The sequence below is a fragment of the Rhopalosiphum padi genome, chromosome 1 (assembly GCF_020882245.1).
Source record: "Rhopalosiphum padi isolate XX-2018 chromosome 1, ASM2088224v1, whole genome shotgun sequence".
Classification (NCBI taxonomy): domain Eukaryota; kingdom Metazoa; phylum Arthropoda; class Insecta; order Hemiptera; family Aphididae; genus Rhopalosiphum; species Rhopalosiphum padi.
The window spans coordinates 15,602,790-15,616,146 of record NC_083597.1 but is presented as its reverse complement, the minus strand read 5'-3'; the positions used below and the strand labels follow the sequence as shown (position 1 = coordinate 15,616,146).

The 13,357-nt window shown below is 28.1% G+C and overlaps 1 protein-coding gene across 1 annotated transcript; it reads left to right on the top strand.

Moving 5' to 3' along the window:
* The first annotated feature begins 8,217 nt into the window (after positions 1-8,217).
* Positions 8,218-11,010, top strand: LOC132917784 (uncharacterized). The gene is made up of 5 exons (XM_060978683.1): positions 8,218-8,748; positions 8,832-8,955; positions 9,025-9,226; positions 9,286-9,400; positions 10,539-11,010. Exons 1-5 carry the CDS (start codon positions 8,687-8,689, stop codon positions 10,666-10,668), a joined length of 633 nt encoding a protein of 210 aa, XP_060834666.1. The 5' UTR covers positions 8,218-8,686; the 3' UTR covers positions 10,669-11,010.
* The last annotated feature ends 2,347 nt before the right edge of the window (positions 11,011-13,357 follow it).

Genomic DNA, 13,357 nt, shown 5'->3' with positions numbered 1-13,357 from the left:
GTGAAATAATATTCTGTGGTAAAACAGTTTACCAATAATTGTATTACCATCGCAGCGCGTATTGGCGTATTGTATTGACAAAATAGGTAATATGACAGGTACAACATACTACATAGTATATTATAAACATATTATACTTTATAGACGTAAAGTTCATAATATTATTTATACATTTATACACATACGAATATTATAATATCGTAATATTATTGATTTATTATAGAAAAATGTATTTTTTAATTTCATTAATTACAACTTTTTTTCCGATTTACCGGGACTAATTGGTAGTCCTCGGTCAATTATTTCAGGCAGTAATGAATCCATGTAAAATGCTGTTACAAATGGTTCAATTTTTGAATTCCCAAATTCGACGTCTTTGTTATAAAACCTAAAATAAAGACGTTTAAATTATAATATTTTAGATCCTATGTATAAATGTATAATAGTCAAATAATATTACCTTTCGGAGTCTACACAACAAAATAACAGTAGTTTCTTTTCGTAATATTTAGTTGCACTTAAACTTGTTAATAATAATTATCAGTTTTTTTAAAGTAACTTTTTTATCATCAGATATCATGTACTTTATTTTTTTTTTCCATCTATTGCTTCTTCTGAAGTATATTCTTTTATGCTTGGACTGCTTGGAGAGTTGGAAGACATTTTATTTTTAAAATACCGTCTTTGACTATTAACCCACCAGGACTCGATGAGGTATGGTTAATGTTTATGAATGAACAATCCTGCTGGTTCGATTTTTTCCTTTATGGTTTTTTTGAATGCATTTCGGGGTACGTAGCCCATTCGGCTCCCGTTTTACGAAAAAGTAAATTCCCAAATTGATTCGTTTTCAATACCGTACCTTAGTAGAACATTTTATAAAAAAAATAATAATACAAACAATTACTATTATAAAATAAATAAATATATAAATAGACATTATAGACAACAAACCTAAGTAGAAGAACTTCCTCGGAAAATATTATATAAATTATATTTTATTGTATTCGCTTGTGCGAAGTGGCGGGTCTTATAATTTACAATTTGCTAAAATTAGATGCCGTGAATCGTTGTTTTCTATATTTTTTCCAATCGTTATTTTCTTGCTGTCCGCGATGGTATTTCTTTCTATCTCAACTATTTAATCAACAGTTAAATACATTTTTTTTAAATTTCAATTTTTTGCATCGTTTTATTCGGCCATTCGGGTGACATATCAATTATACCTATTCCAATGTCTGGTATTATACAAAAATGTCCGAGGAAAAAATGTCCACGGTAAAAATGTCTGGAAAAAAATGTCCGAAACCAAGAATGTCCACGGTAAAATTTAGTTAAAATTGGGCAAAAAGATATAGGACAACCTCCGGCAAAAAATAAATGTATATTAATATGCAAGAAAAATTTAAAAAAATTTGCGAAGAGTATAATAATAAAGAAAGAAGTATAGAAAACTTTTTAAAATGTATATCGTTGACATTCATAAATTTTAATTAGACAATAATTATCTGGGTTTTTTTTGGACATTTTTATAATCAATTTTTTTATTTACTTTTATATTCAATAACGAAAGAATTATTAATTATTTTTTTAAATATTATAATCAATGTTGTATAAATACACTTTTCATATCTGACTACCGCAATAATGAAATAATTGTTTATTTTTTTTTTTAAATATTATTATAATCAATGTTGTAAATATTTTTAACGAGGTCTTTTACTTAGTTTATTTTGAACATTTTTGGTTTTGGACAATTTTACCACGGACATTTTACCGTGAAAATTTTTTCCTCGGAAATTTTTACCTAGATTCCCTATGTCTATAGCTCCATAATCTTCATCTGGTCCAGCACTCTAGCTATACATCTTTGTTTTTTCTCAAATTTTCTATTCATTTAAATAACAGTAGATTTAAAAAACATATTTTAGAAGTGCTGTGGAAGTATACGTACTGTTATTTATAATATGATATATATGTTATGTATTATAGAGTATATTAGACAAATAAACCCTATATTATTGTGACCTATAATATGGCTCTATGGCTATATGGTTACCACGATGTACATCGTGATGGTTACTTAAATTAAATAATTTATACCTGTCTTTTTCAAAAGTTAAACGTCGACCAACTCTACTAGTCTACTATGCTGGTTTTTATCAATCTTGCTTATGCATTTTTTAGTAAATACTAAATACTCCAGGACTTTTATTCGTAACTTTTTTATGATGAAAATTATTTCAATATTTTGGACCAAAATTAAATTATGAAACTGCAGCATTACATCTTACACTATATGGTCCTAAAATACAAATCATTTTTCATATGATATTATTTAGATATTATGTAATTTATAAATTTTATTTTGAATATATTATACAAATCTATAATTCTAAATTTAAACTTTTACCTAGTAAAGGAAAATTCACCCTTTTTCCACCAACAAATTTCGCTACTACATTATTAAATCCTTCTACAGCATTATTATATACATTATAAATTAAGCTTTGAGCATGATGATAGGCAACAATATATTGCCTTTATTGTAATCGCGCACCTAAAATATTAAATAATACATATTAACTTTCTCAGTATACAAAATATCATAATTTATTTAAATTAATTTTTTTTACCATTACTATAATAATTAAGTTCTAGAAGAACTATTATACGACGAGCTGATATGTCTATAGATGTATGTATATATATTTCTATTACAATAGTTTTTTAAAATATGGTTTATACATTCTATTTTTTTTTTATATCTATATCGTGATCAGCATAAGGTTTAGCATTACATTTATCATTTATTCATAAATCACATTTGTCATTATACCAAATAGTATCATGTGTATACCTATTTGTGATTTGAAAATGAAAATGAAAAAAAAAATTTAGGCAAGTTTAAAATTACCTATCTTAGAATTAAAAGTTAAATCATTTTTTTACACTATTATAAATTAATTAATTCATGAGATAGGTGAAGTCGGCCAAGTTGTCGAAATTGACGTGTCCAAATTTGGTCGAAGAAAATATAACTGCGGGCATCGTGTACTGTGTAGATATACTAGATATAGGCAATGGATTTTTGGTGGTGTTCAGTGAGAAACGGGCTTGTTTTTTAATACCCGTAGAAAAGCAAGATAAAGATACCCTTTTAACCGGAGTTGCCCGATTGCGGCCCGAATTCAGGTAGTCGTATTTTATCCCAAATATAAGTATCCCCGTTGCGTCCAAGCGGTGGAAGACATAAGCGCCAAAATTAGATAAGAAAAAATAAAGTCGTATCGTACAAAAGCGCCAAAATCCTTGGTACCTGTGTGCCACGGTTAATAGGTGTTAAATAACAGATATTAAATTTAGAACTATATCGTTCAAAAACTCCAAACGTTTAATCTTAATCGACAAATGTCGACAATTAGATTATATATCTGATTACGATAGATTGTCACATAGACAGTGTGTAAGCAGTTTTGTGTTATAAGTTTATAACATATTGTCAGTACCAACTTTGTAAGCATTCGCTGCATTCGTGTAAGCATCATTCGTTAAAATGGATTTTACAAAAACTATTACGAATAAAGGTGTTGTGTGTATTTCATTTAAAGAGCAAAAATATAGATTTTTACGAGAAATGGCCAGTGGTAATGTGTCATTGAGGTGTATCAAAAAAAAATGTTCTGCTAAAACACAAATGGATAAACCTATGACTACAATTTTATTGTTAGTATTAATGGTGAGCATTTAGACGAAATAGTGAACGATCATGATGCCCAGTGTCATATTTTGCGCAATAATTGTAAAAGAAAAGCAACCGAAAATATAACGGACCGACCTTCGAAAATTATGCGTCATGTGTTGTTGAAAATACTGCAAGGTTTCAGTTGATATTGGAAATATTCGAGTTTCAATGTACAGACAACGACGTAAATAATTGCCGACAACGCCTCATCATTGCAAGGAGCTATTAATCAAGTTAGTAACCGAAATACTTTTACTATAATAGGAACGAAACGTTTTGTCACGTAGATACAGAAAGCAAAATCATTTTTCTGACCACTAAATCTAATATCCAATACATGTGCCACAGTAGTTAACTTTTAGTTGCCGATGGTACATTTTACGTTTGTCCGAAATTCTTTTACCAACTATATATTACGATACATGTTTATAGCTGTGGAAGATATTTACATTTAATTTACTGTCTACTACCAAGTAGAACTTCAAATTGCTATGAATCAATGTGGAAATACATACAAAAATTGTGTGAAAAATATAATTTAGAATTTTCTCCTAAAACACTCCTAGTTGATTTTGAAAAAGCAGCACATGATGGATTTTTAGCAGTTTTTCCAAATTCAAAAATAAAATGTTGTAAATTTCATTTAGGGCAATCGTTGTTTCGGAAAATTCAAATCTTGGGTCTTCGAAATGAATAAACGAAGTACTCTGAAAGTCTGAAATAGGGATTTGGTTGAAGTCTTTTTTTGGTTTGGCTTTTCTTCCTTGCACCGAAGTATCTGATGCTTTTGCAGATTTAATGTCTATCGCACCCGAAGATCAAATAATTTTAAATTTTAGTGATGACGTTTTAGAAACATACAATATACATTGATTCTAGTATATTTCCATCTAAAATTTGGGCTGAAATTCCGGATAATGAGGTTATACGAACTACAAATGCAGCTGAATCATATCATCGACATTTAAAAGAACAATTTTATTTGGCTCATGTTCCGTCCATATGTATTATTAAAATTACAAAGTGAAATATATTTATTTATGAACTCTCCTCCTAACAATAAATTAAGGGTATCTCATGAAGAAATAATTGTACAATGGAAGAAATATCAGGATGGTGAAATAAATCGTTTAGAATATGTGAAAAAAGTAGGATTAAAAAATCAACCAATTTATTAAATTTATTATTGACATTTTTTTATAAAATCTCAACCGATTTATTAAATTTATATTTATTTGCATGTATATCATAATTTATTATTGAAAAATATAAAATTTTTATTTTGGGGCAAATTATTTGTAATTTTTGCACCTTTGGCGCTTATTTCACACGTTATAGGTATAGAATATTATATTGGCGCTTATGTCCTACACATTTTGGCGCAAATGATAGGTAATTTTTGTGCATTTGGCGCTTCTGTCATATAGCCCGTCCAAGCACACATTGGTTCACAAAATAGCTTATTATAATTAATAAAATAAAGTAAATATTTTAAATTTTTAAAAACTGTGGTACTTGTTTGTTATTGCCCCGCCAGTACGCCGTATAAAATTTATCGCCCCTCTATAAATAAAAAAAAATATTTCAATGTATAATATTATTTTATTTTAATAGTTTTAAATATATAAATGTATAGTATAAAATTTAAATTCAAAAATGTATAAAATATAAAATATGTATAAAAATGTAGAAAATATATTATGAATCTATAGTTATAATGGAGGCCAGAATTCGGAAATATCTTTGAGGATAGTTTCAAATGCGTCTTGTTCTCCGAGACGTGTTCTCCACATAAACTCTGCCAAATATGATTCTAGAAAATTTCTGTTAGTTCCACGACGCTTTTTATTGCCCTATTTAGCAGAACCCCACAACCTCTCAATATGTTGGGTGTGAGCCCCTGTTTCCGAATCGACAAAATTATACGTGTGGTTTACCGTATTATGTTTGAATCCCACTTGCTGCAAATTATTGTAAGCTTTCCAACAATCTGACAAAATTATTGAGCCTGGTCTTATATATCTTTGTATTATAGGTAACAATGTTTTTTCCGATCGATCTGGTACACTGATTATAAAACACGCTTTAGTTTCCCGACATATTCCACCAAAAATCCATTGTTGTGGCAGAATACGCCCAGCATTATTTTTTCTACGCACAAATAAACTTTCATCTATTTCCACAAAAAGACCGGGACCACCAATTTCTTTATTTTGATTATTTTCAAGCTTCCATACACATACCTCACGTAGATAATTACTCCAATCAACCACAGCATTTTGTCCCATATTTAGTTCACGTCTACAAAATGTTACCGAAGACATTTCTCGGGCCCAGTAGTATATGAAATGGACAATTGTGTGTATTGGTAGTCTAGAACCAGTTAGCCAATTATTAATTCTTAATCCTTTTTCCTTTCGGCAACTTCTTTTCTGACATCGCCATCGCGATCCCTTGATAAACATTATATGGCCATTTTCACACATTTCACTAACTTTAATTATACTATGTTGTTGTAAAAAGCTAATTCCAGTATCACTGTTTGAAACAATTGTAAGTAATTCAGTAAAATTCATTTTAACGTATTAAATTTAATTTTTCGAATTTCTCAGTAGTAGGTAATAAGTAAATGAAATGGTAAACGAATGCCAGCAACGAACGAATATCCTATATCATAAAAATGATAAAATGTAGTTTTCTCATTTTCTAAAATAGCTCACAAACGATTAGCAATAGCGATAAATTGTATGCGATGTACTGGAGGGGCGATAACAAACAAGAGTGGCGGGGCGATACATTTTATACGGCGTACTGGCGGGGCGATAACAACAAGTACCACTGTGTTGGATAAAACTGTATTGGAGCCATTTTAAGGTATTTGTATTTGAAATAATGTATGAAGTAGGTACAATTAATGTGTTAATAAATAATTAATAAATACTCAAATATTAAAATAATAAATAATTTACAATAAAAAAAGATAAAATACAATTAATATGTCAATAAATAGTAAAATAATTATAGCGTTCGAGTTAGATTTTTAAAACTCATTATTTAAAAAAAAATTAGAATTAGATATTTCCAAATTATTTAATTTTGTAATCTGGGTTTGTACCAATTTTTTTTTTATTAATTTGTTCGGTTGTTTCTCTAGGAGTCCAAACAATAGATTACATTTTTATTTTTGCATCTGTATGGCATTGTTTCGAAATTTCTAAAAATTGAAATATACATTATACTTGGATAGTGAACTTAATGTCGAATGGAAACTTTCACATACGGATCGTTATCAAATACATACTGAAACTACAAGTAGTCCATATTTCAGGATGAAAATTAGAATCATCATCAATTTAATAAGTGTCTATACTAAATAATCATAAAATGTTTATATTTAGCCGTTGAAGGTTGTATATATTATATATATAGAAACTAAATCTATAGCAGCACCGAACTACCGTCTACCACGCCGAGTATTGGTGATCGCATGAACCGTGTATAATCGATAGCTATATTTATGTCAAAATACGTATCGGATGAAATCGGGATATTTATTTAGTTTTGATAACCACTTAAATAGTATTTCCTACCTATTATGTACGGGCCGCAATCGGGATAGGTAAAAAGGTAAAAGGGTTACTTTGGGCCGCAATGGAGCGATGCCCCTTTTAACAGCAATCAATGATTGGATCTTGCAGTGACTACAATAAATTATCAGCGGTTGTTGGAAGGTAGAGTTATAAATACCTTTATAAATTTAGTTTTTAGTGTTTTTACCCTGTGGTAGTGATATGATCAACATGAGGTAGTTTTGCATAGCAAGTCGAGGGATATTTTCCTTACTGAATTTGTTCCCAAAAAACTTTATAAGTTAAAATAGTTAAATCTTAAACGACTTAAACTACAAACTTAAAAAGTAAAAACTGACTAGGCAGAAATCTACGATAGGAGGCCGCTGCTCCCGCGCGGTAAATTTATGATTAGTTCCCGAGAATGCCAGAAAGCGCTAGTGTTTCAAATTTCAAAACCTGAAATGTGGCGGAGTTACCAATCTATTTATCTTTTATCTACGCACGGTTTTGGTTTTTGGAGACGCGATACTAAGGCTCTGTAGTGTCTTTATTGGGCCCTAACGATACTGCGACAATTTATGATCACAGTCAAGGTGGATACATAAGTATATCTGGACATATCTATATTAAATATTAATGTAATCACTAATCGCTATAATTATTCACAATGACATATTATGAGCTGAATGCCGATAAACAGAATAAACAATTCGATTGAATATCGAATTTAAAAATTTGGCAGCTGATAGCCGATTGATAAAATGTTTTTCTTTATCACGAACTATAACCGCAACACACATTTAACCACAATCGTGGTAACCACGATTTAAGGTATATAATAATAATCATGATGGTAAATTGGTAACTTTACTATGCTTTGTATATAACCATTATCTATTTATCTATTACCGAGCCACGGGATCTCCCGAGTTCCGAACTCGTTCGTTTATTATCATCAGATATTCCGAAAATTGTTGTACTTAATATTATAACATCAATTAATATACATTAAGTATTGTATATATACTCAATAGCACCTATACAATCGTTATTTATACCTTTTATACGTCTCGGACTTATGATTGCATTTTCTAATCATTGATCGTTCTGATTTATTTTTGGTCGTGTCGTATTTTCGTGTTTGGTTTACTGCTGCACGTTCGTAGAACGTACGCCGTTTACAGTGATTTATTATTGAATTGTTTGTACTTATTATCCCGCGCTATTTTGTTTTTGTGTTTGGTACGATTTTCTCGGCATCCAGGAAAGTCGACGTTCACGCATACATCGCTAAGACCATGACAAACCGTCTTTAAAGCATTTTTTGTTGGTATTAATATTGATCGGTATTCTGTAAGCGGCTTCAGCTATGTCGACAGCAAGAAAAAACAATTTACTGGTTAAAAACACTGGAATGAGCTTAAATGACAGGTACCGTACAAGATTTTGTTCTTCGTAAATGATTATTTTTTATGTTTGTTATTCAATTTGACTTTTTTTTTTTTTTAACATAGGTTCACGCAAATTCAAAAAAAATCTAAGCCAACTGCAGATGATGAACTTGTGAGAAAACATCGAATTCTTTCATTTAACATGGAACGTCGACCTGAAGTGGCTGCTTCTTTATTAATGAATCAGGTATGTTTTAATTCTTCATTAGATTGTCATACCTACAAATATTTCACTTATATATTTTTACTGTTGTAGGAATTTGTGGGTAGAGAACGACTTCGTGTACCGCTTCCGCCACCCTTACCTCCTCCAAGACCTGAAATCGATAATCGCATGTATAATACTATTATACATGATATGATAAGATCAACAGATAGATTAGGTATTCCTGTTCATGAAAGACTAACTATAGGAAGAGTTCCAGTGGTGGAAGATAGAAGGAGAATAAGGAGAAGAAGTAATGTGATGTCGATATTTAATTTGTATTTGCATTACACAGTAAACTATTTATTTTAGGAGGCCCTAAGACTAAAACACGTGAACCTGTTAAACTCAACGTAAACACAAATGGAAATATTCCAGGAATTCCTAAGGTTTCTAAATCTAAAAAGCGGAAAATATCAAAACAGAGGTTAGTTATGAGAACTTTGCATTTATTAAATAGTTATTATAAATCGTAAATTTAAATTAATAGTTTTAATCATAATAAAACTTGATATTTGTATAAAATAAAAATCTATTTAAAATTACGATTACAAAAATAATTTATAATCAGTTAAATTTTAATAAAAATAATGTTCAAAACATTTTATACATTTTTTTGATCAATGTTATAAGTGATTAAATGTCATCTTATCATTATATTTAAAAATAAGTTGGTAACTCAAATTTAGAATTAAATTATTTTATAACGTATTATTGTAATAAATAAGTAATAAATATAAAATACATACTATTTAATTTATCATAATTGTATTTAATTAAATAACAAATGCTTATATAAATTGAAATATCAACATCAAAACTTTAATGTTAAGAAAAAATTCTAACCTCATGAAGCAGTCTGATTTTGATTCTATTTATATTGAAAGATAAAAAGTTTTTATTAGTTGCACTGAACTCCAGTTTAAAAAAAATATATTTTATTCTTACATTGTTTAAAATTGATTCAAAAACCAGTTTAAAAGTGTTACTCTTTAAAAAAAAAATTATCTAAATCTGTCTTTCTTGTTTTTTCGATATTTCTTGTTTTAAAATGTATAACATAACTAGAAAATCTCTACATTTTTGTCACTTAGTGAATAGTTGTAACTTCTTAAAAAGACATAAAATAAGATAATAAGTCAATAAATTAATTTTAGTCGTCAGTTTCATTTTCATATAACATGATGGTATTATTGGATCTATGGGCCCAATTACACTTTGTCTTTTAGTATTTTCATTTTTATTGTCTACTTATTACAATTATACAAAATTGTCACTCGCATACTGCTTTCATATATAGTTGTTTTAAGCATTTTAGCCTTGTTTTTTATCCTGAAGACTGTTCATTAAAGTCAGTATTAATATAATGTCAAAATTCTTAATTAAATGTAATAATCTTATTGTTTAATAAATCACATGATTGAATGACTATTTGCTATTTAGTTTTAGTGGCTGTTTGTATAACAAATAATTAATTTGTATATAATTGTAATTAATAGTAATGAATTGTAATATTATATATCATTTTAGAATCTTCATAATTATTTTTAATGTATGTTTTACAGAGATCAGTTTCCTCGTAAAGAACAAGTATTTTCTAAAGAAGATTTAGACCAACAACTGGATCAGTTTATGTCACATACCAAACAAAAACGAGACGAAGAATTGAATAGAGTTATTCAAGAACATTCTTAACAAATCATGTACGATTAAATATTTATAATTCATTTATTTGGTAAAAATTATTTTAATTATTCATGGGTATGATACGTAACATTCAAAGTATATAATTAAATATTTCTAAATACTGCCTTATTTTAATTACAAGTTCAAAATATAATTTCTAATTTGTAATTCTAAGTATCATTTAATTTAAAAAGAAATTTAATAGGAGTATAAATTGAAGCTATATTAAATATTTTACTTTGTGTTATCATTTTTCAGATACACTGACTGTCTATTTATAATAATAAAAGTATAAACTTAAAAAAAAAAAAATGTGTATTAGGCATTTAATAATAAACTATAAAAATATTATTAATTGTTTACATTTATTAAGCATACTTATATATATATTTTGTAAAAAATAATATTTTTAGTGAATGATTTTATGAGTTCGTACTAGTGTTTTTTTTACGTGTTGATTGCTTATCGATAATAACAAATAAGTAAGTTAACCAATTAGTTAAACTTGTTAAGTTAACATAGACAAATTTAAATGAAATAAAAAAAAAAGATGGAAAGTATGTAACTGTTCTATTGTACAATGTATAAAATGTACTTTGTCATTGATTAAATTAATATAATGGTTTGTGTTAAATCATTGCATACAAAAAATAATTCTGAGCAAACCATATTACTAAAAATGTTGCCGGTTATGTTTTTAATGTTGGTTTTAAAATAATTTATTTTACTACTAGTTGATCCGCAAACATTGTTTTGCTCATAAAGAATCACAATTTAATATTGTTCAAGTTTCAAGATTTTTTTTAAATCTTACTATTTAGTGAATAAAAAAAAATGTATTACTTATGTTAGTAATTTAATTTCTTTAAAATTCCGAGTGTATTGTATTCGTTGTTTCTACATTTCAACTAAACTGAATGTTTCTATCTTTCTTTGTATGCGATACACCAAATATTACTGGATTAAACCAATTAAAAGAAAAAATAGAATTTTACACAAAATCTTTTTTAAAAATGATTTTTTGGTCTATAAAAAAAAAGACTTGAAATTTTCACCAATTGTTTATATTACCATTTCCTAAACATTTATAATTTTTAAAATATTTTTTACTGCTTTTGAGCTATTTACAGACATTTAAAAACATTTTTTGTTGGATCAAAAAGCTTGAAAACGTAATCATTGGTTTCTCACAAGTTGTTATTACAGCTGATTAAAAACAATTGGTGTTCGTGTAATAAGTGATCTACTTTGGTATAGTGATTAATATACAAATACAATTTGTTTTATCACTCATTTTCTTGTTTAAAACTTTTTAATACATGTTAAAAACTTCAATTAAGCTGTGTCTATGGGGTTAATTGGCTCCCACCATGTTAAAATAAGATGATGTAAAAGTTCTAATGTTCTGTCTATTTTAATTTTAAGATGTTACTAAATGGATAGGTACATTAAATGTTCATGTGTTAGCTTCTGTTTGTGGATCAACAACATTTTCTGAATGGGTTACAAATTTACAGTCAAGTTAACGATTACGACCATGATTTTATAAAAAGTTTCCATTAGTCTGACATAATATTTGTTAATCGTCACTATATATCGTAATATAGTATAATACCTAATATAATATAGACAATATAGTATATACCCGGGTCCAGGGGTCACCAATAATTTTGAAGGGCCACATTAGGAATCTGAAAATTGTTCGTGGACCATCAAAATTCTAAGTAGATATTTACATTAATTAAAAACCAACAATATTTAACAAAATACAAAAATAATAATTTACAATAATAACACATACATATATATAATGTTGTCGTAATAGACGTAATATGTGTTGTTTATTCTTAGTCAGAAGAAGAAAAAACAGTAAAATTTTCAATTTTGAAATTAAGCCGGCAAAACCTACACGTCATAATTTGTGTTGAGTTAGAGCATGTTAATTAAAAAGATCTTGACATTATTTTATTCAAACTAAAATATAGGTAATTCAAATTTAAAATACGCTTACCTCAACGTTATACACACTAACACACTCACAGTCGTTCTGCTGAAGATATTGGTACTCTGATACAATATAAACGTTCTAAATTTTGTTCTAATTTATATAATAGACAATAGTTCGTCAAAACTTTTGATGGACATCCGGAAGTAATTGAAAAATTTGTCTTCGTGCTCTCGAAGATCAGAAAACATCGTGGCAAATGCACCTTTAAAAGACCTTTGGGCTATTAAAGGATGAACCCAAAGTCTTTTTGCACGATTTTTTTTTAGCCATTTGTTTTTTTATTAAATAATAATACCTGGTAAAAAATGCCTGGTTTTTTTTTTTGAATGAATAAAAAAAATATAAATATGAAAAATGGTAATTAGGGATCTAGCTATCAGCCCTCAACCGATGCAAATCGATACCTGCATACCTGCACTTCTGACGTTGAAAGACATGTTGATAATATAATTATCATTACAAAAAAATTCAAAAGGGGGGATACTCGTATGACACCCCGATCCCACTCATGAGCACGTCACTGTTATAGTATAAAATAAAATTTTGATAAACAAAAAAATGAATTCAAAATACATATAAATATTTATATAGTTTTAATATTGTTAAACATACATTTCGGCATGTTGCCGATAAAAATGTTATCGGTCTTAAAACAAGTACCAATGAAAATGATTATTATAAAAAACAAAA